At 36.4% G+C, this 23,584-nt stretch overlaps 1 protein-coding gene across 3 annotated transcripts in view; it reads right to left on the bottom strand.

The window, feature by feature from the left end:
• Positions 1–23,584, bottom strand: part of Agmo (alkylglycerol monooxygenase) — a 323,619-nt gene that overhangs the window by 290,646 nt on the left and 9,389 nt on the right. For all 3 annotated transcript variants that reach the window (XR_008722211.1, XM_055625389.1, XM_055625375.1), the window contains exon 3: positions 20,399–20,550. Coding sequence is in view for 2 of the 3 variants with exons in the window: in XM_055625389.1 (XP_055481364.1) it covers positions 20,399–20,550 (152 nt within the window). In the remaining variant the exon portion in view is untranslated. The remainder of the gene's footprint in view (positions 1–20,398; positions 20,551–23,584) is intronic.

The raw sequence follows: 23,584 nt of genomic DNA on the forward strand, positions 1-23,584 counted from the left end.
AATGAATTTCTTGAAATTATCCAAGCAGTGGTCCTCAATCCTCAAGGTCAGTTCCCTAGAGAGCCACTGAGGATTTTGAGGGTCTGGCTAACATTTGGCCCTGCATTGCCTCTGGATACAGCTCACTCTCCTCTCCTCCCGCATCCTGTAAAGGTTGCCCTTGTATATTCCAGAACAAATGTGTTTAAGGAATAATAGATGAACTGCAGGAAAGAAAAGCCAAAATGAAAAGCAATACCTTATGTAGATAGATGCTAACTATGTGGAAAATATGAAAGGCAGATCAGACAAATACATGTTGTGAGATACAGAAATGTCCTTTGCTTAAATTTAATGAATAATAGCACTGGATTTAATACCCAAAGGCTTGCATTGTTCTGCAGCTTTATCCTGTGTTAGGTTACTGGCTATGCTAATGGTACAAGGTTCACATTTAAGGGCATGAAAAGACAGTAATGGTTTACATTTCCTTTGTTAGTCTGTCAGTGCCAATGCATGAGCCCATGACTGTCGATGCCTTCTTCAGAATTACATGTCCTCAGATTGACAGAACATGCCATAGCCAGGTTCATTTATTACCATAACCTACTACTCCTCCCAGCTTTTTACTTCATTCATGTCTTGTCTTCAATAATAAATAAATATTTATAATGATGATGTATCCCATGTGTTATATTTGAACATATTATATAAAACCCACTTAAAAAGACAATGGGACTATGTTTTATTGGAATACTATGACTCAAACATGCATTGACAGTAAGACTCTGCAATGTTTTGTTTTGTTTTTTATTTCTGTAATAATGGAGAGGAAGTGAACCACATTTCCTGTTTCAATTTAAAAAAAATTATATTGGTACAAATCTTACTTTTTCCTTTATGAAAATTAAATCATACAGATTTCCATTTTTCCAACTGCGTAGATTAAATCTGTACTTGAAAACCCTTCTTTATTTGTCCCAAAGAGGCTAAGGGAGTCAATTCTTTTATGTATGTTAAGGCTTTCCAGTCCTTTAAGTTAAAATTTAGGCATCTGTTTAATACCAGCAGTTATACTAGAAGCTTAAAAAGCGACACATTTCTGAGGGCAACTCTGATTTTCTGACCCAGCACTAGAAAAACCGTCATTTCAGTAAAATAAATTCTAACGTAAGTGCCATGCCATCTCCTTCTGTCTTCAGTTGAAAGCATTGGAATTTATAACTGGAATGTTTGTGAAGATAGATGAGAGAAGGAAAGTGAGCGCCATTACTCTCCGAAGAACATTTGATACTTGCTGCTCCTGGCTGGCTGAGAGAGTCTCCACAGCGCTACATGTTATGAAAGCAGGCTTTAATCTGTAAAGATGAATCTCAGCCCCCAAAACCCCACTGGTTTTAATGGGGGTGACATAGCTACGTGTCACAACAGACTTTGGAAAGGGACCCCTGAGTGTCCAATTATTTTAAGTGCTTTTCCTATCCGCTGTCACTCAACTGACCACAGTGGATTTATGTGGCAATAACAGTCCTTTGACACAAACTTCCGGAGGAGTCATTTCATAATTCAACCTCAGTTAATGTTGCCTTAAAAATTAAGTGTTTCCTCGAGTTTTAAATAGATAACAGCACTTTCTAACAACTGCATTTTTGGATACAAGTTTATTACTCAGACAGGGTTTTTAAAAACCTGGCAAGGAAGTCTTTTCCTTTTCTAGTAAAATGGAAAAAAAAATAAGAAAGGAAAAAAGAGAGAAAAGGTTAAGAGAAACATCCTGTCCAAAGTCTCAGAAGAACATCCTGAATATGGAACTGATGAAGTGATCATTTTCCAATATTATCTAAATAAATGTGGAATGCTCAATGCATACTCATCAACTTTAGAAGGAACATGAGAAATTTTGTGTTGTTCGTAATCATCCTGCCTTAAGCTTCAAAGTGGTTTTCTAGAATTCTTTCACGTTTGAAATTCTTAATTTTATAAGCCTTTCTAATTATATAATTACTATATATAGATATAGATAACCCAGTTTCCTAAGTTTCATTTGGGAACCTGTGAATATACATAATTCAAATCAAATTGTGTGTTACTACATGACTATACTTTTTTTTTTCATATGGTCCCGATGATGTCCACAGGGAAAAGTGAGTGCTCAGAATGGGACAACTAGAAGTAGTTAATTGTTTTCTTGTTCACCCCAACACTCAGGATTGACCACCAGATAGCTATAAGATACAATGTGAGATACAGTACAGGTCTGGTATTCATTTAGCATAAGCAAAGCTGGTGAGTGCCTGCCTGAATGAAACGAGCCATTACTGCTGTAGCACGTGCAAGCATCTCTGTATGCCCAGGTCTGCAGCTAAACCTACTCCTTGTCACATTAGTGCGTCAAGAATGCTAACCCTACATAGGCCTTCCTCACCCTTCCTTCCGGTTAGTTTATGTGCTATTAAGACGAATAAAAAACAAAAAACAAAAAACAAAAAAACAGGCCTTAGGAATCAGATTCTGCTGGAGAATTTTAAGAATGTTTGTTTTATTTTTGAAAAAAAAAAGAGAGAACTGACAAGTATATCATAAATGTGAATACTTTCATAACCATGAGATGATATTATATTTTCATCTAGTTCTAACTCTGAAGCAATTTGAAGAATTCCAATCTCCTCACAATGTTTGGAAATATTTTTTTCTTCTCTAAATTGGAAATAGTACAGGCAATAAGAAATCCAAACAAACTGTATTTCTGTTTTTAAGTGAAAAAGTAAAACAAAAATTGCAATCAGAGGAGCCATTTGATTACTTTTTAAATGTAATAGCTTCAACATGATCCAAAATTCAGTATTTTAAAATGAACATCTCCTTTCATACTTGGCAAATTGCCCTAGTCTAGACTAGCACATTGACAAACTTAGAAGGAGACAGAAAAATACAATTTTGAACTTATAAAGATCAAAACTTCCTAAAAATATTATACATTTATATTTGAACTATCATTTATTCGATTCATATTAGCATTCAAATATGAATTAACAACATTTATTGGGAAACATACTTTAAGTTCAATATATTGAATATTTTCAGAACATTCAAAGGAATAATGAATGATGTTGAAGGCACTGAGTATGACCTGTGTTCCAGGAACTATATGTAGATGATATAAATTATTTGCCTTTTCAGAAGCAGATAATTGTTTTTCTTTTTATTCTTGTTTTTCATATTGACTTGTTCTTCACAAAGGTAAAACAGAAGTGAAGAATGGTTAAGATATTTAGCTTAGCTGCTGTTTCTGAGTAAAAGAATGAAACAAATCCAGACCCTATACATCAGCAAGGCCTCATCTGCTGCCATCTAATTTGGTGTTGACATTTTCATCCTCAGCAGTATCCTCTGCACTCGCTTCTCAATCTCATGTTCAGAGAGAGGCACTCCCTGATAGCCACATGCATATGTAATAAACTTGTTTTTTTTTTTCTGTTTTTGTTCTGATCATAATATTTATTTACTTTTACATATTTGTGCAATAAAAATGAAAATGAAGGGAAAATTACGAAAGAATTATTTGGCACTTATATTTCTCCTGCAAAATTATTTCCATGTACCTGCAGACTATATTATTGTCATAAACATACAAATTGCTACAGAGAATAAGAATCAGAAATTTGCATAAAAGTGAGAGAAAAATGAAAACGTAGCCAGCAGGTCTCAGGGAGGGGGAGATACAACTACCCAAACATTCATACTCTATCAAACCAACAAGGGAGATCTCCAGTGCCCTGCAACCAGGAACGATTCCTGCACACTGCTCACCATTTCCCTTAAAGTCAACAAAAACTTATCCCAACCAAATGAACAACTGGGAATGACTGTGGTGTATACATTGAGTAATTAACTACATAAAATTAAAAATAAAATATATTAATTATGTCTATTAAACATCATGGTCAACAACTAGAGGGAGAGAGTGAAAGAGAGAGAATTTAATTTACATAAGAAAATGTGAAACAGGAATTTTACAGACAGCAAAACTGACTTCTAAGCATATTCTTTTATAACCATACAAAAAGATTCCAGAAGTGATGTTCTCACTGGAATCAAATGGAAATCAAGATTTTGAAAGCCCTAAGAGAATAGCCATGAGTGTTCAGTAGGGCCTGCTCATCAGCATTAATTTCCCAAAGAGGAAGTGTATACAAAGGCTGCATATCCTGTGGGGAGAAAAGCCACCATTAATGGAGGGATTTGTGAAATTTGGTCCCGTAAATCAAAATGGAATCTTAGCAAGCATGTAGAGTCCACAAGAATTCATAAGACTGGCAGAGAGCAGAGGAGAATGTAAAGCTATCCTACAGGGTAGAATCCAGAAGTATAAATGAAAAAGTTAAGTGTGTGACAGGAGAGAAATAATTCCATAAATTAAAAGAAGTACAAGGAAATGTAATTATAAAAAATAATTTAAAGGTATAATAACAATTACAATAAAAATAACATTATTACACTCTTATTAAAAACTATGATTCAGAAAATGGCACTTATAGGACAAGGAGAAATTTGGACACCAAACAGCTAGCTGATATTGAGAAACTATTAAAATTTGTTATCCATTGGCTGGGCAAATCATTTGGCCATAGCCATTAGAGTGAATTATTTTCAGAACAAAGAAACATATTTTCAAAAGGTGGGGCTTGGCCTCCCACTCCCTACACAGACATGGATGTACAAAACAGGAACACAGTATGGGGATGATAGTTGCTTGGGTAATTGCTGATATCTAAACCCTGACAACTGATGTGAGTAAATATTTTAAATGGAACAACAGGAAAAAAATGTTAAACAAATGCAGAGAAGTAGAATTATCCACTGATGAAATCAAAATAGTATTAAATGGGTATTTTCTAGAAAGAAAAATAACAAATGAACTTAAAACAAAGCAGAAAAGAAACTCTGCCTCTGAAAAACTAATGTAAGAAGGTGATGGTAAATGAATATTAACTATTTAAAGCAATCATCTTGTGAGACTGAAATTTCTGTAGGAGCTAAGTAGTTAAAGTGAGCTTGTGCAGAAGTCAGTCTTAAGGGAGCTACTCCTGGCCCCTGTTCTGCCTGGCAAGAGTCAATGCTCAGTTTGCATTCAGCTGCAAGGAGTCAAAGATCCAATCCCCAAATGTAGGTCACTGAGCTCCCTTCCTCCGACATTAGTGACTAGTGGGGGTTGCTTGTTTCTCTGTTTTTATAAATAGTGAATGTATTGTAATGTATTTTGGGGGAGCATTTGCTTCTTGCAATAAATGTCCTCTTTCATCTCCCTACCTCGTTCTAGAAGGAAGTGTGTGACAAACACACACAGGAACCCAAGTAAGTGGACAAAAAGATAGGATGTTATTAACAAGCTGAACTCAGCTCAGTTCACAACAGAGAACTTCACATGCCAAGGACAGAATTAACAACAGTCAGAGCCCTGGAACCCACATTCTCCCCCAGCCACAGAGCAGCACACTCTGTGTGTCTTGTCCCTGATGATTTCTAGGGTTGGCTTAGTGCGAATATTATTATTTGAATTTTTAGAAAAAATATTTTAGCACCTTTCCCTTTGTTATGTGAGTACTAAAATACTAAAATGTACCTAAAATACTAAAATGTTAATAAAATTTAATAATAATATATAATAAAATAATATATTCTAAATAACTTTATCTTTATTATTTTGTTGTTGTTTTGTTATTTGTGTGTGTGTGTGTTTGGTTGTTGTAGGTGTTTTGTTTTGGATTTTGTTTTGTTTTTCCAAGACAGGGTTTATCTGTGTAGCCTTGGTGGTCCACTACTCACTTTGTAGACCAGGCTAGCCTCAAATTCATAGGGATAGCCTGCTTCTGCTTGACTAGGTGCTTCGATTAAAGGCATGGACCACCAACCCTGCTATTAGCTTCTTTTAAAGATATTATAAGCATAAAAAATATCTAGTTAAATGCTAAACATTGTCATATCATGCTGGCTTACTCATGAACTTCAAAGTTCTGTGTCTACCTACCATTTATAATGATAAAATACAAACATGCCTAGCAAAAGTTACTTTTTTTGGTTGTTGTTGTTTTTCTAGATGGGGTTTCTCTGTGTAGCCTTGGCTGTTCTGGACTTCCTTTGTAGACCAAGCTGGCCTTGAACTCACAGAGATCTGCTTGCCTCTGCCTTCCCGAGTGCTGGGATAAAAGGCCATCACGCCCAGCTACAAGTTACTTCTTTTGAAGCTAGTATTATTGTTGCTCAATTTTAGATATGGAAAAGAAGGCTCTAGAAGATTAAGTAGCTTACCAAAGAAGAAATAAATAACTACTGCTAAGGGACAAAGTCAATAAAGCTAGTAAAGTGTGAAATAAAATATTACATGCAGATTGTTGGACTACAGTGCAGAGCTAAAGAATAAGCCTATGAATACATGCCCAGTCATGCCCAGACATTTCCCAGGCATCGATAATAAACTATGGAGCATGGACAGACTCATATAATGCACTACATAATACATATTAGTGCAGACTCATATAGTGCAGAAAAAGCTAGACTTAAAAGAAAAAGAAAAAAATGGCTACTATCTTATTCCAGCCACAAAAATTACCTTGAAATAGATAAAGGACTTAAAACAGAAGACCAGACACTGCAAACCCATGGAGGAAGGCAGCTGAAGCCCCTTAGCCCTGGTCCTAGCAATGCTCATTGTTGGACATGATGCTCTGAGGTCAGGTAACAACAGCAAAACTGAGCTACTGGAAGAGAATCTTGCTAAAAACCTTCTCTACAGTAAACTATTATCAAAATGAAAAGGCAGCCTTCAGATTAGAGACAGCATTTGCAAACCATATGTCTTATTTGATGTTCATAGACAGTAATATACATTGTGCATGTCTAATGTGCTATACATAAGGTTTACATGAAACCAAAAATTATTAAAATAAAATCTAATCATAAGTTGGGGAAAAGCTATGACCAAATATGGTTCCAAATGCACACGAATGATAAAATTGCTCTGACACAGTGCACCAACCATAAAGGACATGAAAGCTAAAGAAAATGAAATATCACCTTTCATACATTCGAGTGGCTCTTGTCAGAAGGATAGTATATAAATGTTATCCAGGGTGCTTGAAGAAAACGAGGTGCCATTAGGAAAACAAAAGTTCAGTGTGACCCATTATCCTCCCTCCTATGTCTGAAAAGAAAATGAAGTCAGTATCTTAAAGAAGTATCGGCAGTCCCAAGTCCACTCTGATTCCCAATCAATGAAGAAACTCAGATCTGTCAATGAGTGTATGGTTAAAGGAATTGTAATACGCAGTACCCAGTTGTCTTTCGGGATTCCTGGGGTACTTTTCAGATTCAGGTAAATGCTAAAATCGTCTGAGGCTCAACTACCTTTATGTGTAACGGTCTAGTATTTGGAAACTTCCTCATATACTTAATTGTCACTAGATTACTTGCAGTACAACATGAATGTGATTTATCAAATTGTCATGTCATACTATTTTAAGAAAATAGTAAGAATAATAAAAAAATGTATAAGTTTAATATCATCAAATTTTCACTAATATTTTCAGTTACTGATTTGTTGGGTCCAAGGATGGATACACACTCTTCAGTTTAAATGCAAGGAGAGGGGTGCATGTTCTTGGCAGAGTGAGAGAGAGAGGAAGACAGAGACATTTCTGTTGAAAAATTATTGAAACATCTATGATCCTAAACAAAACATGTCTTAGATCAAGTTCACCAACTCATGTCTCTTTAAACTACTTACCCTGCTCTTTTTGTCTTAGCTTGCTGTTCTCTGCACTGTTAGGAAGGTTCTTAAGGTCAACCATGGTATGATTCATACTGCATTTTAAGTAATAAGGACTATTTCTCTGTGGGTTTTGGAACAGTCATTATCAACCTGCTTCTTCCAAAGTACTAATAATTTCATAACTATCACCAAACATGTGATCATTATATTTAATCTTATAATACCTGAAGATGGGTAGATAATTTGCAAATAAAACTGAGAGTCAGAGAAATTAAGTAATTGGTTAAAATTACTTAAATTTAGATAATGGATTCAAAACCTTGACTATCAACCTTCAAACTTTTCTTCTGGCCAGCCCTATAAGATGGGGTCATCTGAAAGGCTTAGAAAGGAAGTTAAGAGGTTTAACAAAATGATATACATGCGCATGTGACATGCATTTATATATTCATTGCAAGAACTATCGATTTTAATGTCAGGGGAATTTTTTTTATAAAGCTAGTGATAATACTGTATTTTGTATAAGTAACAAAAGGGTTCTTCCAAACTGCATCACTTTCTTCTGGCTTTACAATTATTGACTGAATCCTGGTGCCAATACCAGAAATTAATCACCTCTTCTCCTGCCTCTCTTCTTTCAGTGCAGTTAAGAGCAGGAGATGTGAAATGGTGGCATAGGCGTGCAATCCCTGGGCTTGGTTGGTACAAATTTCAGACCAAAGTAGGCTACGGAGTGAGACTTGGCCTGAAAATAAATTACAAATCTGAATACTAACAGGTAACAAGGGAGGGCAGCAAGCGTCACCTACGGTGTGACTGGGAGAGGACAGGGCGAGGGATTCTTTATTCAGAGTGGGCTCAGTTCTCTGCAGCTTCATGATGTCCTTGAGCCTTCTCCCGCCTCCATTACTGACAGTAGTTAAGCCCTGCAGAGGTAGTCCTTCTCACAGGTACATTCACAAAAGCAGAAGTCACTGGTGTGACTTTGAATATTATTCTTCTAGTATTTTTCTGTCTGCTTATTGTTCTGGAGCTCCAGGTATAGGGATAAGGTCTCACCCTCACCTAACTCTCCAGTGAATTTTCATTGACAACTCTCCCGTTATTAAAGACGTCCTACTAAATTCACTCTGAATTAACTTCCTGTTACGAAGCCAGTTGTATTTTTTTATTTGGACGTTATTTTTCTCTCCAGGACTTCATGAACTTTAAGAAAATACAAAAACCTTTTTTTTTTCTCATCCTTAAAGCAGTTGGAGCTCAGCCAAAGAAATGTCAACTGCAAATCCCAGAGCCTGTTAAAATCCCAGGGGCTAGGATATGTTTTGTTGTCCATGTGTTCCATGGACAATGTTTTAGCTTCCAAAAAGTATGCAAGGCACAGTAGGAAATAAGAGGCTATTCTGCTGCTCAGAGACTAATTTCAGAACAGTGACTCTGTTTCAAGCTGGAACATTTGTTTGTAGTGTTCAGCAACTTTCTCATGGACAATTAAAAATGTGAGTGTGTGTGTGTATTTTTGTTTGTTTATTTACATAGGGTTTTAGTAGAAAGACCAAACTGGCCTGGAATTCATGGTCTTCCTATCTCAGCCTCCTTGTTTAGGGTAAGAAGAATGTAGTATAATGTCCAGCTTTTGTCTCATTTTGGATTTAAATATTTTATTCTTATTCATTCTTAAGATAATTAACATATATACTCCTACACATGGCATTGTTAGAAACAACTTCTATACAATGAAAATATCCATTGTTTTTTTTTTCCAGGTTGAGTTACTTTAGTATGACAAAACTGAGAATTTCTGAAAACATGCCACAAAGATTCTTAGTACTGTGTGAAACTTAAGTTGTAGACAGAGAGTAGAACTGTAATTACTAAGGCTGAGGCCAGTTTCAGGAAAACCGATCAAATTTTATAAAATTTCTACTTACACAAAGAGAAGAGCTTCAGCAATTATTATACAGTATGGTAACCAGACTGAATAACAATACTATATTTTAAAATTCAATGAGATATTACTGTCTCCACTACAAAGATGTTATGATTCTATGCTTATTAAATCAAATCAGATATTAGATATATATTATGAAAGATCTTATTATAGAAAATAAATGTACATAAATTAAATGCATTTTATGCCAACTAACAAATATTTTAGAAATAAGACAAATCAGGCTTTTGAAACTGTACTAATAAAGATTATGCATTTTAAATAAGGACAACAATATAAAAGAAATTGCTGGTTATAGATAATAAAGTTTATCAAACATTATGGTACAGGAATATTAATTCATATATTAAAAACTCTACAGCAAGACTTTTCATTTTGTAAGTTTCCATTTTATGTTAATCCAATTTACAATCAACTTTGATGTGATTTTTTATAATACACTGATTTTTAATTCATTGCTAAATGGAATAAAAGAGATAAAAAAAATACTGTTACTTTGAAAAATCCTGTTAAGTCAGATAACATTTTATGGCTGAGTTCTGTGTTTACTATTTACAACTTCCTGGCTAACGACACAGGTACTGTATGACATGTCTTTTTAAAAACATATCCCTACACATCTGTCAAGCACACATCTGGACATGTGGCCAAACTCATCATTTCCTTCTGTATATCCAGAAACTGTCAGCTATTTCAAAGAGGAGAACGGAAAAAACTTACATCCTTTTTCTGTCTACATTTTATACTTTTCCTTTTTTTACCTTTCCCTACAGGATATCATCAAATGTAAAAATAAGCAGTCTGCATTCCTTAGCCTCAGAGAAAGCAAACTGGGAGGATGAAGGGTGTGGGCTATAGGAAAGTCTGCTCTCACAGGGTGAAGGGGAAGCCTTCCCAGGAAGGCTAAGACGTAGACCTTCTGTGAAGTTATAAAGCAAGCATTGTTTAGCAGAAAAGAAAAAAAAAAACGCAATTTGAATACAGAAGGTAGGTGGACTGAATGATAAAGAGGAAGACCTGCAGCTTCAAAGATAAGGATGTCACATTTCATAATATTAACATTTTCAAGTCGCTCGGAAGACGTAACTTCAAAGATAGCTCACCTCAGTACAGGCAGAAGAACAGATTCCGACAAGTTCATGCAGTGCTTTGACACCGACATACACACTGTAGCACATGTACAGGATGCACTCATGCGCACTCCTGCATGCGCACAAACATGCTAAAAATCGATACAACAACAACTACAAACTACAAACAACTACAATAAATCAATAAAACAACTACAACTACAAACTGCAAACACTGTGGCTCTCAGTTCACCATAATTCAAGTTGCACAGGAGCCGACTCTGACTGTATCGGGGGCACGTGTGCCAGACACGGACAGAATAAAGTAAGTCCTAGTTTCTAGAGTCCTATTGTTAAACAGTGATTGGATGTAATTCAATTTTCATAAAAGGTTGTTGGATAAGTTGAGGTAGCAAGAAATATAAGCTGACACTAGAGGATATATTAGATACAAGATTTTGTTCATTGACAAAAGTTTTTATTACAAGAAAATCCTTCTGTAGGACCTGGTAGTTTAGTTACATTTTATCACCCTTTGAAGTTTGTTGAATTATACAAAGCTCTATCAACTAAGGTTTATCTACCCCCTACTGCCTGTCTTTCTATGTTCTGTCACCTGTCTACTGAGCATCTATCTAGTTATTCATCTAGTTGATATTAGCCAAAAACCCCAAGAAGCATGTCTTAATGCATGTTATCCATTTATTATTTTAAATATTAATTTAAATATTCACATGATTCTGAATTCTCTCAAAGAGCTAAAATGGTTCACCTCCTACCTGTCAAGAATTTTCAATAATTAGTCAGTATTACTTAGTTTTGTTTATACATTAAAATGACTCGATAGTTTATAACAGTATAAATTCTATAAAGTAAAAAATAATTGTAAACAAAACAAACACAACAAAAACAACTTCAGGGCCTACCTGTAGAAGCTTGTATCTAAGTGGCTCTGGTTAAGTCAGGGATTGACATTTGAAAAGATTCATAACCAATCACATCCTGTAGCCTGTGCATAAAGCAGGCAGTTAGCAAGTACCACAGTCTGAGTACAGGGCTGTGGGGACAACAGTCAAAAAGAGATACCTGGGGATTTAAATATACGTATTAACACCATCTAAAGTATACTAGAGATGCTGAAATAGATTTTAAATTTCATATGGTCAAGATTTTAACTTTTTTTTTTTAATTGAGCCTGAGGAAGCCATGCCACACAGGTCTGTGGTCAGCAGCCTGAGCTCTTTCTCTCTGGACCCAGCAGCCAGAGATTTTTATCCCCAGACTTTGGTACATCAGCTCTGAAAAGCCAGAAAATACCTTAACTCTGCTTCAGTTTGTTAATCTTATTAATTTTTTGGTAGATATCAGGACATTGTTTTTTTTAGGATCAAAGATGAAAATGTATAAGAAAGATTCAGAGAAATGTAGTAAGAGCTCAGTAAAGTTAGTTAATTGTCAATATTTGTTAAAGTAACACATTTTCAATATGTAAAATATGGATGATGGATTTCCTCTGATCTTAAGATATTAAGACATACTTCATTTTAGCCTGACTACAGTGAAGAACTGCAGCCTCTCAGGCATCCTTTAAGACAACACATGCTGGAGAGGTTGTGGAGAAAGGGGAACCCTTCTCCACTGCTGGTGGGAATGCAAACTTGTACAACCACTCTGGAAATCAATCTGGCGCTTTCTCAGACAACTAGGAATAGCACTTCCTCAAGATCCAGCCATACTACTTCTAGGCATATACCCAAAAGGGGCTCAAGTACACAAAAAGGACATTTGCTCAACCATGTTTGTAGCAGCTTTATTTGTAATAACCAGAAGCTGGAAACAACCCAGATGCCCCTCAAACGAAGAATGGATGCAGAAACTGTGGTACATCTATACAATGGAGTATTACTCAGAAATGGAAAATAAGGAAATCATGAAATTGCAGGTAAATGGTGGGACCTGGAAAGGATCATCTTGAGTGAGTTGTCCCAGAAGCAAAAAGACACACATGGTATATACTCACTCATATAAACATACAACATAGAATAAATCCACTAAAATCTGTACAGCTAAACAAACTAAGCAAAAGAGAGGACCCTAACTAAAATGTTCAATCCCCATCCTGAAAGGCAAAGAGGATGGACATCAGAAGAAAAAGAAAATAGGAAACAACCTCGGAACCTGCTACAGAGGGCCTCTGAAAACCAGAAGAAAACAGGAAACAACCTTGAAACCTCCCACAGAGGGCCTCTGAAAGCCTCTGCAGTATAGACTGTCAAAGCAGATGCTGAGCCTGATGGCCAACTGATGGGCAGAGTGAATGGAATTTTATGTAAGAAGTGGGAAATAGTAAGAGCTGGAGGAGATGGGAACTCCACAAGCAGAGCAACAGAACAAGATAATTTGAACACAGGGAACTTCCCAGAGACTCATACTCCAACCAAGGACTATTCGTGGAGATAACCTAGAACTCCTGCACAGATGTAGCCCATGGCAGTTCAGTGCCCAAGTGCGTTACATAGTAATGGGAAGAGGGACTGCCTCTGACATAATCTGATTGGCCTGCTCGTTGATCACTCCCCCCTGAGGGGGGAGCAGCCTTACCAGGCCACAGTAGAGGACAATGCAGCCACTTTTGATGAGAACTGATAGACTAAGATCAGAAAGAAGAGGAGAACCTCCCCTATCAGTGGACTTGGGGAGTGGCATGCATGCAGAAAGGGGAGGGAAGGTGGGATCGGCAGGGGAGGAGGGAGGGGCTTATGGGGGGATACAAAATGAATAAAGTGTAATTAATAAAAAATTTTAAAAAAAGATTTAAAAGTGACAAAAACATCTAGTTACCTATAATCATTTTCCTTTACAGTTCACATTCATTTTCTAAATTTATTTATTTATTTATTTGTTTGTTTATTTAACTTTATTATGAAAAAACTTGAAAATAAATGACATGTGACATTTTCAAATTGTTGTCTTTAGTGCTTACCCATTACTGACAAGCACTGAGGAGCCGATCATAAAAATGTCCTCTAGACTTCTGATGGTGAGATTTCTTCTTCTTCTTTTTTTTTAGGTTTTATAAATAATGAAATATCACAGAGACATTAAAAATATGTGAGATGCTTAATATCTAAAAAATATGTGCACTCTTTATTCTGCTACGGAAATGCCTTTATTTATGTCAAGACTACCTTTATTTATCTCCATTCTCATTGGCTACTCATGGGTGTCTTTTCTTCACCAAATTGCATTTATCCTCTTTCTTACACTTATTTAGTAGAAAAAGCAAACAGAAATGTTAGGTCAATTTGCTTACCTAGCAATTTCTGATTTGTGGGAATTACATGCTAGCCCAAACTACCTTATTTAAAATAAAATTAAAATTTGAACTCTTTGCCAATAATACGTCTGAGCCATCACTGCCTCCACACAAACACCTTGCCTCAAAGACCTCTGTTGTCTCCTTTGTTGTCTCCTTTCTACTCGCTTGGCTGTGTAGTGCCCAGTGCCCGTGAGATTCTCTTTCTCAGAGTCAGTTCCTAGGCAGCGTAACTACCAAGCAGACCACCAAAGTCTGCCTAGGGCTCTTTTCCCAACGCTTTCTCTATAGATCTAAGGGGGAAAAAAGGTACCCACCAGCGAACTGCAGTACTCATAGCATCAGGTCCCTGTTGATTGAACTGCCACGTGTGTATCATACATGCTTCTGTCAGAGCTGCTCTTTCTTGTAAGTTTCACAAGCTGTGTAAGCATGTAATGGAGTGTGTATCTTCTGCAATATGTCAAAACGCCTCAAAGCTAAGAGCAGCCATTGAAAAAAAGTTCTTTCATCAGTATGGTAGAATATGAGGAAACAAAAAATCTGTATGCAATTTATATAAAAATGCCTACCACACAACATTATATTTGGAAGGAATGCTACTATGTATGAGGCTAAAAGACAAAAATTAAATCATCCATCACTGTAAGAGAAGAAAGAATCTTTTTAAATCTTTTTTTCAAGTAATTTTCTTGGTTCCAGAAAAGAATATTAATCTCCAAATTAGAAATGCATTTGTAACAAATCAATAGTTAGCTTGAAAAGGATGCACAATAAACTTAGAAGGCAAGTCAAATATACAACTCCCTGTGGACTTAATCTTCAGATCTTTCAGATAGTTTTAAATATCTGATTTCTAATCATAAAGCATTGTAATAAAAAAAGAGTATGACTGAGTTTGGGCTAATAAAATTTTTAAGTTATGTAATTTCACTTTAAAGGAGATAATTCATAAAGAAAAACATGTAATTGTATCAATCACAGCTCACAACTATTCAGCTAGAAGGAGACTGGCACTGTCCTATCAGGTAGGTACAAACCCAAAGCACATTCTGTTAACAGTTTCTCCTGTCCATGTGTCTATGGTGAGAGCGCTGTGCATATATTGAGTTAAATAATATAAACTAAAATAAGAAAGAAACGTAACTGTAGTATGTAGGCACAAGAGACATAGGGTCATGTAACTATGTGTGTGACAATGATAACATAAATTTTATTATACTCATGGCAAATTGATGTCATAACTTTCAGATCCTCTGCCACACATCAAATTTTCTCAACTCCCTCTAAATAAAAACTACAACCATAAGAATGTGCTCTGACCCAGTCTGGAAGGTCTCACATCTCTTAAAAGTGAGGTTTGTGAGGTCTTGAAAAGGTATAGAATGATCTTTTCTTGTTCCCACCATTTGCCTGCAAATTTCATGATTCCCTTGTTTTTAATTGCTGAATAGTATTCCATTGTGTAAATGTGCCACATTTTCTGCATCTGTTCCTCCATTGAGGGACATCTGGGTTGTTTACAAATTCTGGCTATTATGAATAAACCTGCTACGAATATGGTTGAGAAATGTCCCTGTTGTATATGTGAGCATATTTTGGATATATGCCTAGGAGAGGTAAAGCTGGATCTTGAGGTAGCACTACTCCTAATTGTCTGAGAATGCTCCAGATTGATTTCCAAAGTGGTTGTACAAGTTTACATTCCAATCTGAAGCAGAAAGACACAAAGACACAAATGGTATATACTCATTTATAAGTGGATGTTAGAAATATAATATAGGACCAACATATTAAAATCTGTACACCTAAAGAAGCTAAGCAAGGAGGACCCTGGGTAAGATGATCAATCCTCATTCAGAAAGACAGGGATGGACTTCTGAAGAAAGAGAAAAAAGGGAACAGGACAGGAGCCTACCACAGAGGAACTCTGAAAGACTCTACCCAACAGGGAATAAAAGCAGATGCTGAGACTCATAGCCAAACTTTGAGCAGAGTGCAAGGAATCTTATGAAAGAAGGGAGAGATAGAAAGACTTGGAGGGACAGAAGCTCCACAAGGAGAGCAACAGAACCAAAAATTCTGAGCCCAATGGTCTTTTCTGATACTGATAGTCCAACCAAAGACCATTCATGGAGGTAACCTAGAACCCCTGAACAGATGTAGGCCATGGTAGCTCAGTCTCCAAGTAACTTCCCTGGTAATGGGAACAGGGCTGTCTCTGACATGAACTCAGTGGCTGGCTCTTTGATCAACTCCCCGTGAAGGGGGAACAGCCTTACCAGGCCACAGAGAAAGACAATATAGCCAGTCCTGATGAGATCTGATAGACTAGGGTCAGATGGAAGGAGAGGAGAACCTCCCCTATCAGGGGACTGGGGAAGGAGCATGGGAGGAGTAGACCGAGGAAAGGTAGGATTGGAAGGGGATTAGGGAGGGGGCTATAGCTGGGATACAAAATGAATAACTTTAATTAATAAAAATAAATTAATTAAAAAGGAAAATTTATAGAATGATCAGAATACTCTCAGATCACAGAACTAAACCTTTCTGAGAGTGCGAGCCCGAGGATTCTGGAAAAATGGAGACACGCAGAGGAAAGGCAAAAAGTAAGGACCTGAAGCAGAAGCACACTTGGTTAATTTGATGGAATTTGTGATCATTTTACGTGAATCTAGGTAAAAGAGAATAAAACTTACAAGAATTGGTATGTCTGGTGTGGGGCAAAAATTAGTTCTAGAGTTCACTACATATATTGACACTTTCTGTCATTATTATAATTGACTGCTGGCACCTGTAATCCATAATAGAACAATCAAGGGCATGTGGCATTAAGAAGCTATCTTAGGTGTTCTGTGTTGAACTAAAATGAGAGTGATATAAGTGATTTTGATAACTACTGGAAAAACTAACAGCTGAAAGAATAGGTGCTTCAGGGACATCTGTAACAGGATACGTAAACCATTTCTCTGTTCCAGGACTAATCCAATATAACAGAATATTCTACTGAGTTTTGAGAAAAAGGTAAATATTTTCTCCCTTAAGTTTCTATCAAATAATTTGTCACAGTAACAAGGATGGGGTGAACTCAGGCCTCGGGTACGGAGGAGTGGGACTGCTGTTGTGATCGGCCGGTTGAGGGGGCAGTGTGGAAAAGAGTGGGACACTGAGTTGGAAAATCCCTGTTCTAATTCTGTAGGCAGGGCTTCGCGTGCCATTGCAGCATGAATGGGAGGACCAGACACAAGTGGGATGCTCAGAGAATGAGGTTTCAGAACAGATCAGGCCTTTCAGGAACTGAGGTAGAGATCGCCTCAGTTATACTTTGGCACTCCAGGGCTTCCCTCTTCTTCTGTTCTGAGAATTGATGGAGGCTGAAATCGCGAGTAATGAACTGATTCTTGAAGCAGAGGCAATCTCAAGACAGAAAGGCAGTCAGGCTGTGTCATGGTTACTGCTTACTGCTGTCATGCATGTTGAAAATGAGAGAAAAAAAATATGTAGAATGGAAAGGTAAAGTTAAAATTGTTTTTGGACTGCCTGGTGCCCACTCTGCTTTCCACAGGCTCTTTCTCTGTGTGCCTTCTGCATGCCTCCGTTTCCTCACCCTCATAAACACCTCCATCTGATGGTTCTTTCTGCTGTGGTGTGTAGTGCTTCAGATTTCACCACTTCAACCTAAAGTAATCAAGAATGTTCCTGTCTTTTAATTCTTTACCTGGCAGGGATAAAATTAAAAAAATGCAATGAAAACTCCTAGACTGTATCACTGGGATTATGGGGCTCTAGCCGGCACTCCAGTGAAAACTCTTTCCCTGTTTGTTTACACCAGAGATAAAGTCAAGAGAATACACAGAGCATAAACACGGGGTAGAGACATGCCAACAGCTACTTTTAACTTAAGGATTACCCGATTTTAACATTTTGAATTTCTTTCTGAAAAGTCATCAAAGAAATCTATGGAGGTGATTAGGCAATATTCATTTATTGCAGATGACAACAATTAGCAATGTTTGTGTAGAGAAAGAAAATATAGGGAAAGAAAATGTAAAGAACTGTAAAGCTTCCAAGTATGTTTTCTGACACAGAGGGTTCTGAGAATAAAGGCTTTTTGCCTGAAAGAGCACTGTCCTCAGAAGAAAATGCTGTCCAAGTGTGAGACAAGCAAGCGGCAGCCATACAAAGTAAAGAACCAGGAACAATTTCACTTACTAACAACATAACAACAAAGTTTTATTTATATAAGTTTTGTTTCCTCATATCTAACATATTAATGCACATGAAATATATCATCATATAATTTTGCTGAAAATAGTGAAGGGAAACTACACAGTAAGCTTTTTTTTTCTTTTTCTTTCTGTGTAATAAGATGACATTTGAATTTTGAAATTGTTGAAACTTTTTTTCAGTTAAATTAGTGTGAATAGTTATTCTGTTTGGAACTACAAGTTTTTATATTGTAAGATTTTTTTAATTGATGTATATCTCTAGATCCCTAAAAACTATTTTAGTATTTTTTGATTAGTTTTGAGTATAAATTTTCAGCTATCACGCTGAAGGCTGGCATATTTAACTACATAATTTATTTTTTCCTACTAGCTTTCCATTACAGACCACAAGTCTTTGAACTTCTGATCAGGTTCTGTAGCCTGAGGGTATGAATGTTTTTCCAGAAGGCTTTCAATTTATTTAATGCCTGCTCCTTTCACTCCATTCAGTTCAGCTTTTGTTGTTGTTGTTGTTGTTGTTCTAACATGAAGCATACTTTCAAGTGCACTGATTCCACATTCTACTGATTTTATTTAATGTTGTCACTCTTAACTGAGGGCATTCACAAGAAGTTTGGTAATATTTGGGGATGTTTTTCCAGCTTCATAGATAAAAGTAATTTTTCAGATTTCTCAAACAAGAACATCTATTTAGTACAGTATTAGAAAATTTCTGAAACTGAATTAGCTGGTCTTTTCAGCAGTGCTTGTCACACAGAATGAAGGAAATCACCAAGGTGCTTATTCTATAAGAAAAACTAGTACTTTGCCCTAAAATACGAAGTCTACTATATTTTTATTCTTAATCATGCTTGATTTGGGGTTATCCTCTTATAGTAAAAAAATGATGTGAGGAGGTGACTAGTTTCAAAGACATTGGTTATTTCTCTCTCTCTCTCTCTATATATATATATATGTATATATATATGTGTGTGTGTGTGTGTGTGTATAAATATATATACATAATTTGTAGCTTGCATATTTACTCCAAATTATTCCAAAGAATTAACACACTCATACTTTGGTTAAATGATTGAGTTTTATTGCACATATATGTATATATGGGCCATGTTCCTTCTACTTCCATCATTTTTGCTTAGAAAGAACGTTTGGTCCATTTTACTGCTCCACATAACAGTTATTCACCCTGATCTCATGTCTTGTCTTTCCATTTCGCACCTACTTTTGGCAATTACCCCAGTTTCTTTTTTTTTCCTTTCTTCCTTTACTGCCCCCTCTACTTAAACTGCCTCTGAAATTTTCAGTGGTGAATGTCACTTGTGATCTTCAATTCTAGCACCTTTCTGCACTTTCCTGCCTAATTTTGCCATGTCTTACTTCTTCTCGGAACCCACTTGCTCTGCTCACCTTCGCAAACCTTAATGTTTACCCACGCCTGAGGAGATACAGACCCCACCACCCCTTCCAACTTTTTCCATTTATTCTTTATAGTTCATAACAATACATTTCTGTGCGACACACAGCTACACTTTCCCATCACACACTCAGTGAACCAGCACAGGAAGAAGGCTTTTTGGAGATGAGACATTCTGTGCAACTATGGCAACACTGAAGTGCAGTATGATCAGTGCTGAGCTGATTGCATTTTCATTTGTAATGTGGAAGCCCTGCCAAGAAATTGAATCATGCTGAGTATGATGGCAGATGTTCCCGAGAATTTCATGCTGCTTCAGAGCCCTGCAGGATGACCTGTGATGATTGGGATATGAAGTTCGATATTATGTATAATTGCCTACAGTTTAACAATGGATGGAAACCCATTAAAAAGCAATGCTAGAGCTATCATTTTCTAAAGGCAATACAATTGTAATCATGAAAACAATGTATCTGCAATAACTTTATTTTTAATGGTTTCAGATTGCTTGAGCTGAAATTCCAAACTAAATCTTCATTAGCAATATTTACATGCTACAAGATGTATTATTTCAGTGATTTATTTATTTTTTCAATAAATATTACCAAGTGTCTCTTATGTACTACCCGCACTTCATCATTGTTGAGAAAAATGCATCACTTGTAACTTACCATGGGCCATGCGATGGAACCAGTAGTAGCCAAAGTCAACTCCTAAGAAGGTTAAATACCATGTCCACGGAGAATCCCAAGGCAACTCGAAAAGCCTGTAGTTCTCCCAGATGTAAATATAGCTAGTCACTTCAAGGCTCCTGAAGAACAGACTGGAAAAGAAAACCCACAGCGATGATTGTAACATAGTCAAATAGCCTAGATGATGCTTTGTATGTATATACTGATATATAAAAATGGCATCTGTCGCTATCCCCCTGTGTTTCTTCCTACCCACAGCATCAGGACGATGGCCCTGGCATTTTCTCTTGTTTCATTGGCATATGGGTCCCAGTTATTTGAACTCTCAGCTTCATGGAATTTAAGAGACTCTTTTCTTTTTGTGTCTCCTAAAACACTTCTTACAGAACATATCACATATAATAAATCTTACTAAGCTGCACCTGAATTCCTGCTACTACCATTTCTGAATTGTAATAAAGACACAGCAAGGACAGCTTATAGTGGAGGAATGAAAGACTGAAAACTCTATCTGGAACACTTCCTAAGGAGTCTGACAACACGTGTTGTCCTTAAATATTATTACTCATAAATTCTGTCTTAGCCTGAAGTGGCTCTTTCTGCATTCCTCTCTGTATCTTCCTTTCTTGTCACACCTTACTGTTACTGTGATGTTACAGTGTAGGTACACATCCTGGATATATCATATGAGAAATGTAACATAGGACATTGAGAGTATTAGGAAATAATCTCTTTACCAGAAATGAAGCATATAAACCTATTAAAAATAAACAAGCTTAAAAAAGAAACAGAGCTAAAGAGATGGTTCAGTGTTTAAGAACACTTACTGTTCTTGCAGAGGACTTAAATTCGGTTCACAGAGCTCATACCAAGTGACTTAGAACCTCCCATAGTATCCCAGCTCTAGGGACTCTGATACCCTCTTCTCTGTAGCCGCCATGCAGATATTTATATTATATGCATGCAAACACACACAAATACATATACATAGAATGTAAATATAATAAAAAATTTAACCTATAAACTAAACTCTGTATTCCTACCTACTTTATCAAGTGTCTATTACTTTTTGTTTCAAACATTTTAAAATCATAGATATTGATTTCCATTTTACACAGTGTATTTCCTTTTGAATTATCTGTGATAAACAGCCACGTGAGGTGGCGCACACCTTTAAGCCCAGCACTCAGGGAGTCGGAAGCAGGTGGATGACTGTGAGTTTGAGACCAGTCTGGTGTAGAAAACAAATCCAGGACAGCCAAAACTACACAGAGAAATCCTGTCTCAAAAGAACAAAAACCAAAAAGTATCTGTGATAAAGATCACATTTGAGAAAATTATTTAATACTTTAAAATTTTTGATTATATCTACTTTTTAGTCTATATTTGTTATTAAAATATGAAAAAAGTTGATCATTCCTAATAATATGATACAGTTATAAACAGGTAACAAAACTGTTGCTCAAAATTTTGAAAGTAAATATTATGGATTGAGGTAAAACTTAAATTACTATCAAGGATAATTTTATTATCAAAATTCCCCATTTTAACAGTATTTCTTCTGAAAGAGGGTTTCTATAAATTAAAATGTTACAGTGTTATTTGTAGAGCATGAATTTAAAATATACTCTTTAATTATGATATTGTTTATTTGTGACTTCACATATTAAATTTAAAATTCTGTACATAACCCGACTTCTAACCTTTTATCAAGGGTATATTTCAAGAGAGGGTTTAAGACAAATTTTATTTTAGAGGTGGCCATCTTGGACAGTGGCTGATATGTTTAGATCAGGGCATCTCTACAGTGCCATTCTTAAGACTTAGGCGGGATGATTCTTTTTGTAGGAGGTTGTTCTGAACAAACCTTAAATCATGGTATAGAATTTCAAAAACTGTCACTAATTGCTGTATAAAATTCCTTTTGAGTTAAAGTTGTGAACAAAGTCTGATTTGTTTTTGTTTGTTTGTTTGTTTGTTTGTTTTGTTTTGTTTTATGTTTAATGGTCCAAGTTACTAACTTCTAATAGAGAAATTTTAACTAAGATTCTGCTACCATGTTTGGGCCAGGTGCCTCTTTGTCAGTAAAGATGTCCCAGGTCCAACAAAACTGTAGAAAACACCCTGCCATCTCTTTCTATTCGGCCGAGTCAGTGTCCTCATCAGCTATGACAACCAGACATCTCCAGATACTGCCAAATATTTTCTGGTGAGCAAATGTGCCCCAAGTTGCTAACTGCAGCCATAAAGCAATTAGAAAGAAAAAGTAAAGCAAAGACATTTCAACAGAAATTTGTCATGAAGGCTGATAAATATATATATATATATATATATATATATTTATCATCCCCCATTTCTAGCACAATCCAGCTAAAGATAATTACATAGTTAAAGGTAATACATTCATTAAATAGTTTTAAAGATTAAAAAAATGAATAAATGTTGTTTACTTTGTACACAATATAAATAATGGCTTTCACTGTAAAAAAAAAAGGTTTCTAGGTAAGCTTTGGTACATAATATCAAATTAGACATATCCACATAGGTATCAGCCATTTGATGAGTTCAAGCTCGGGACTCTCTCAGTCTCGGGGACAGCACAGGGACAAGGACATTGTGTTGAGCATAGGCCATAATCACCTGACTCGAGGGGGCCTCATTAGTTCATCACCTTCTTACATCTTTCCTATCTTCTTTACCAGGGACAAGTGAAACAAGATTAAGGTACCAAGACTTCAATCAAGGAGGGACCCTGCGGAACTCTGATTTGTGGAACTGAGATTCCAGTGGTTGAAATCAGTGTCACTTATTTCCTCTACAGGCAGGTGCCAGGCTTTGAACAGACATCTAACCTATCACTCTGTTGAATGAGTTATTAGTGCTGACACAGATTGAGCTGAAGTATGCCTTATGCACTGTATCAGACCTTTCCCTGTTCCTCACTTTAACAAGAGACCAAAACGTCTTCAAGCAGCAACTATGGGAGTTGTATTCCCTGCCTTCTACCGGCAAGACGAACATGCTCCTGTTCCATTTTACTTGTGAAGGGACAGCTGCTCAGTGCCCACAACTGAAACAATCTGCCAGGCTATACAGCTGGGAAATGATTATCAGATTCTGGAAAGCCCTTGATGGCAGGAAGTAGCACCAATGTCTGCAAAACTA

This window comes from Psammomys obesus, unplaced genomic scaffold, assembly GCF_907164565.1.
Source record: "Psammomys obesus unplaced genomic scaffold, mPsaObe1.curated_primary_1811, whole genome shotgun sequence".
In the NCBI taxonomy this organism is placed as follows: Eukaryota; Metazoa; Chordata; class Mammalia; order Rodentia; family Muridae; genus Psammomys; species Psammomys obesus.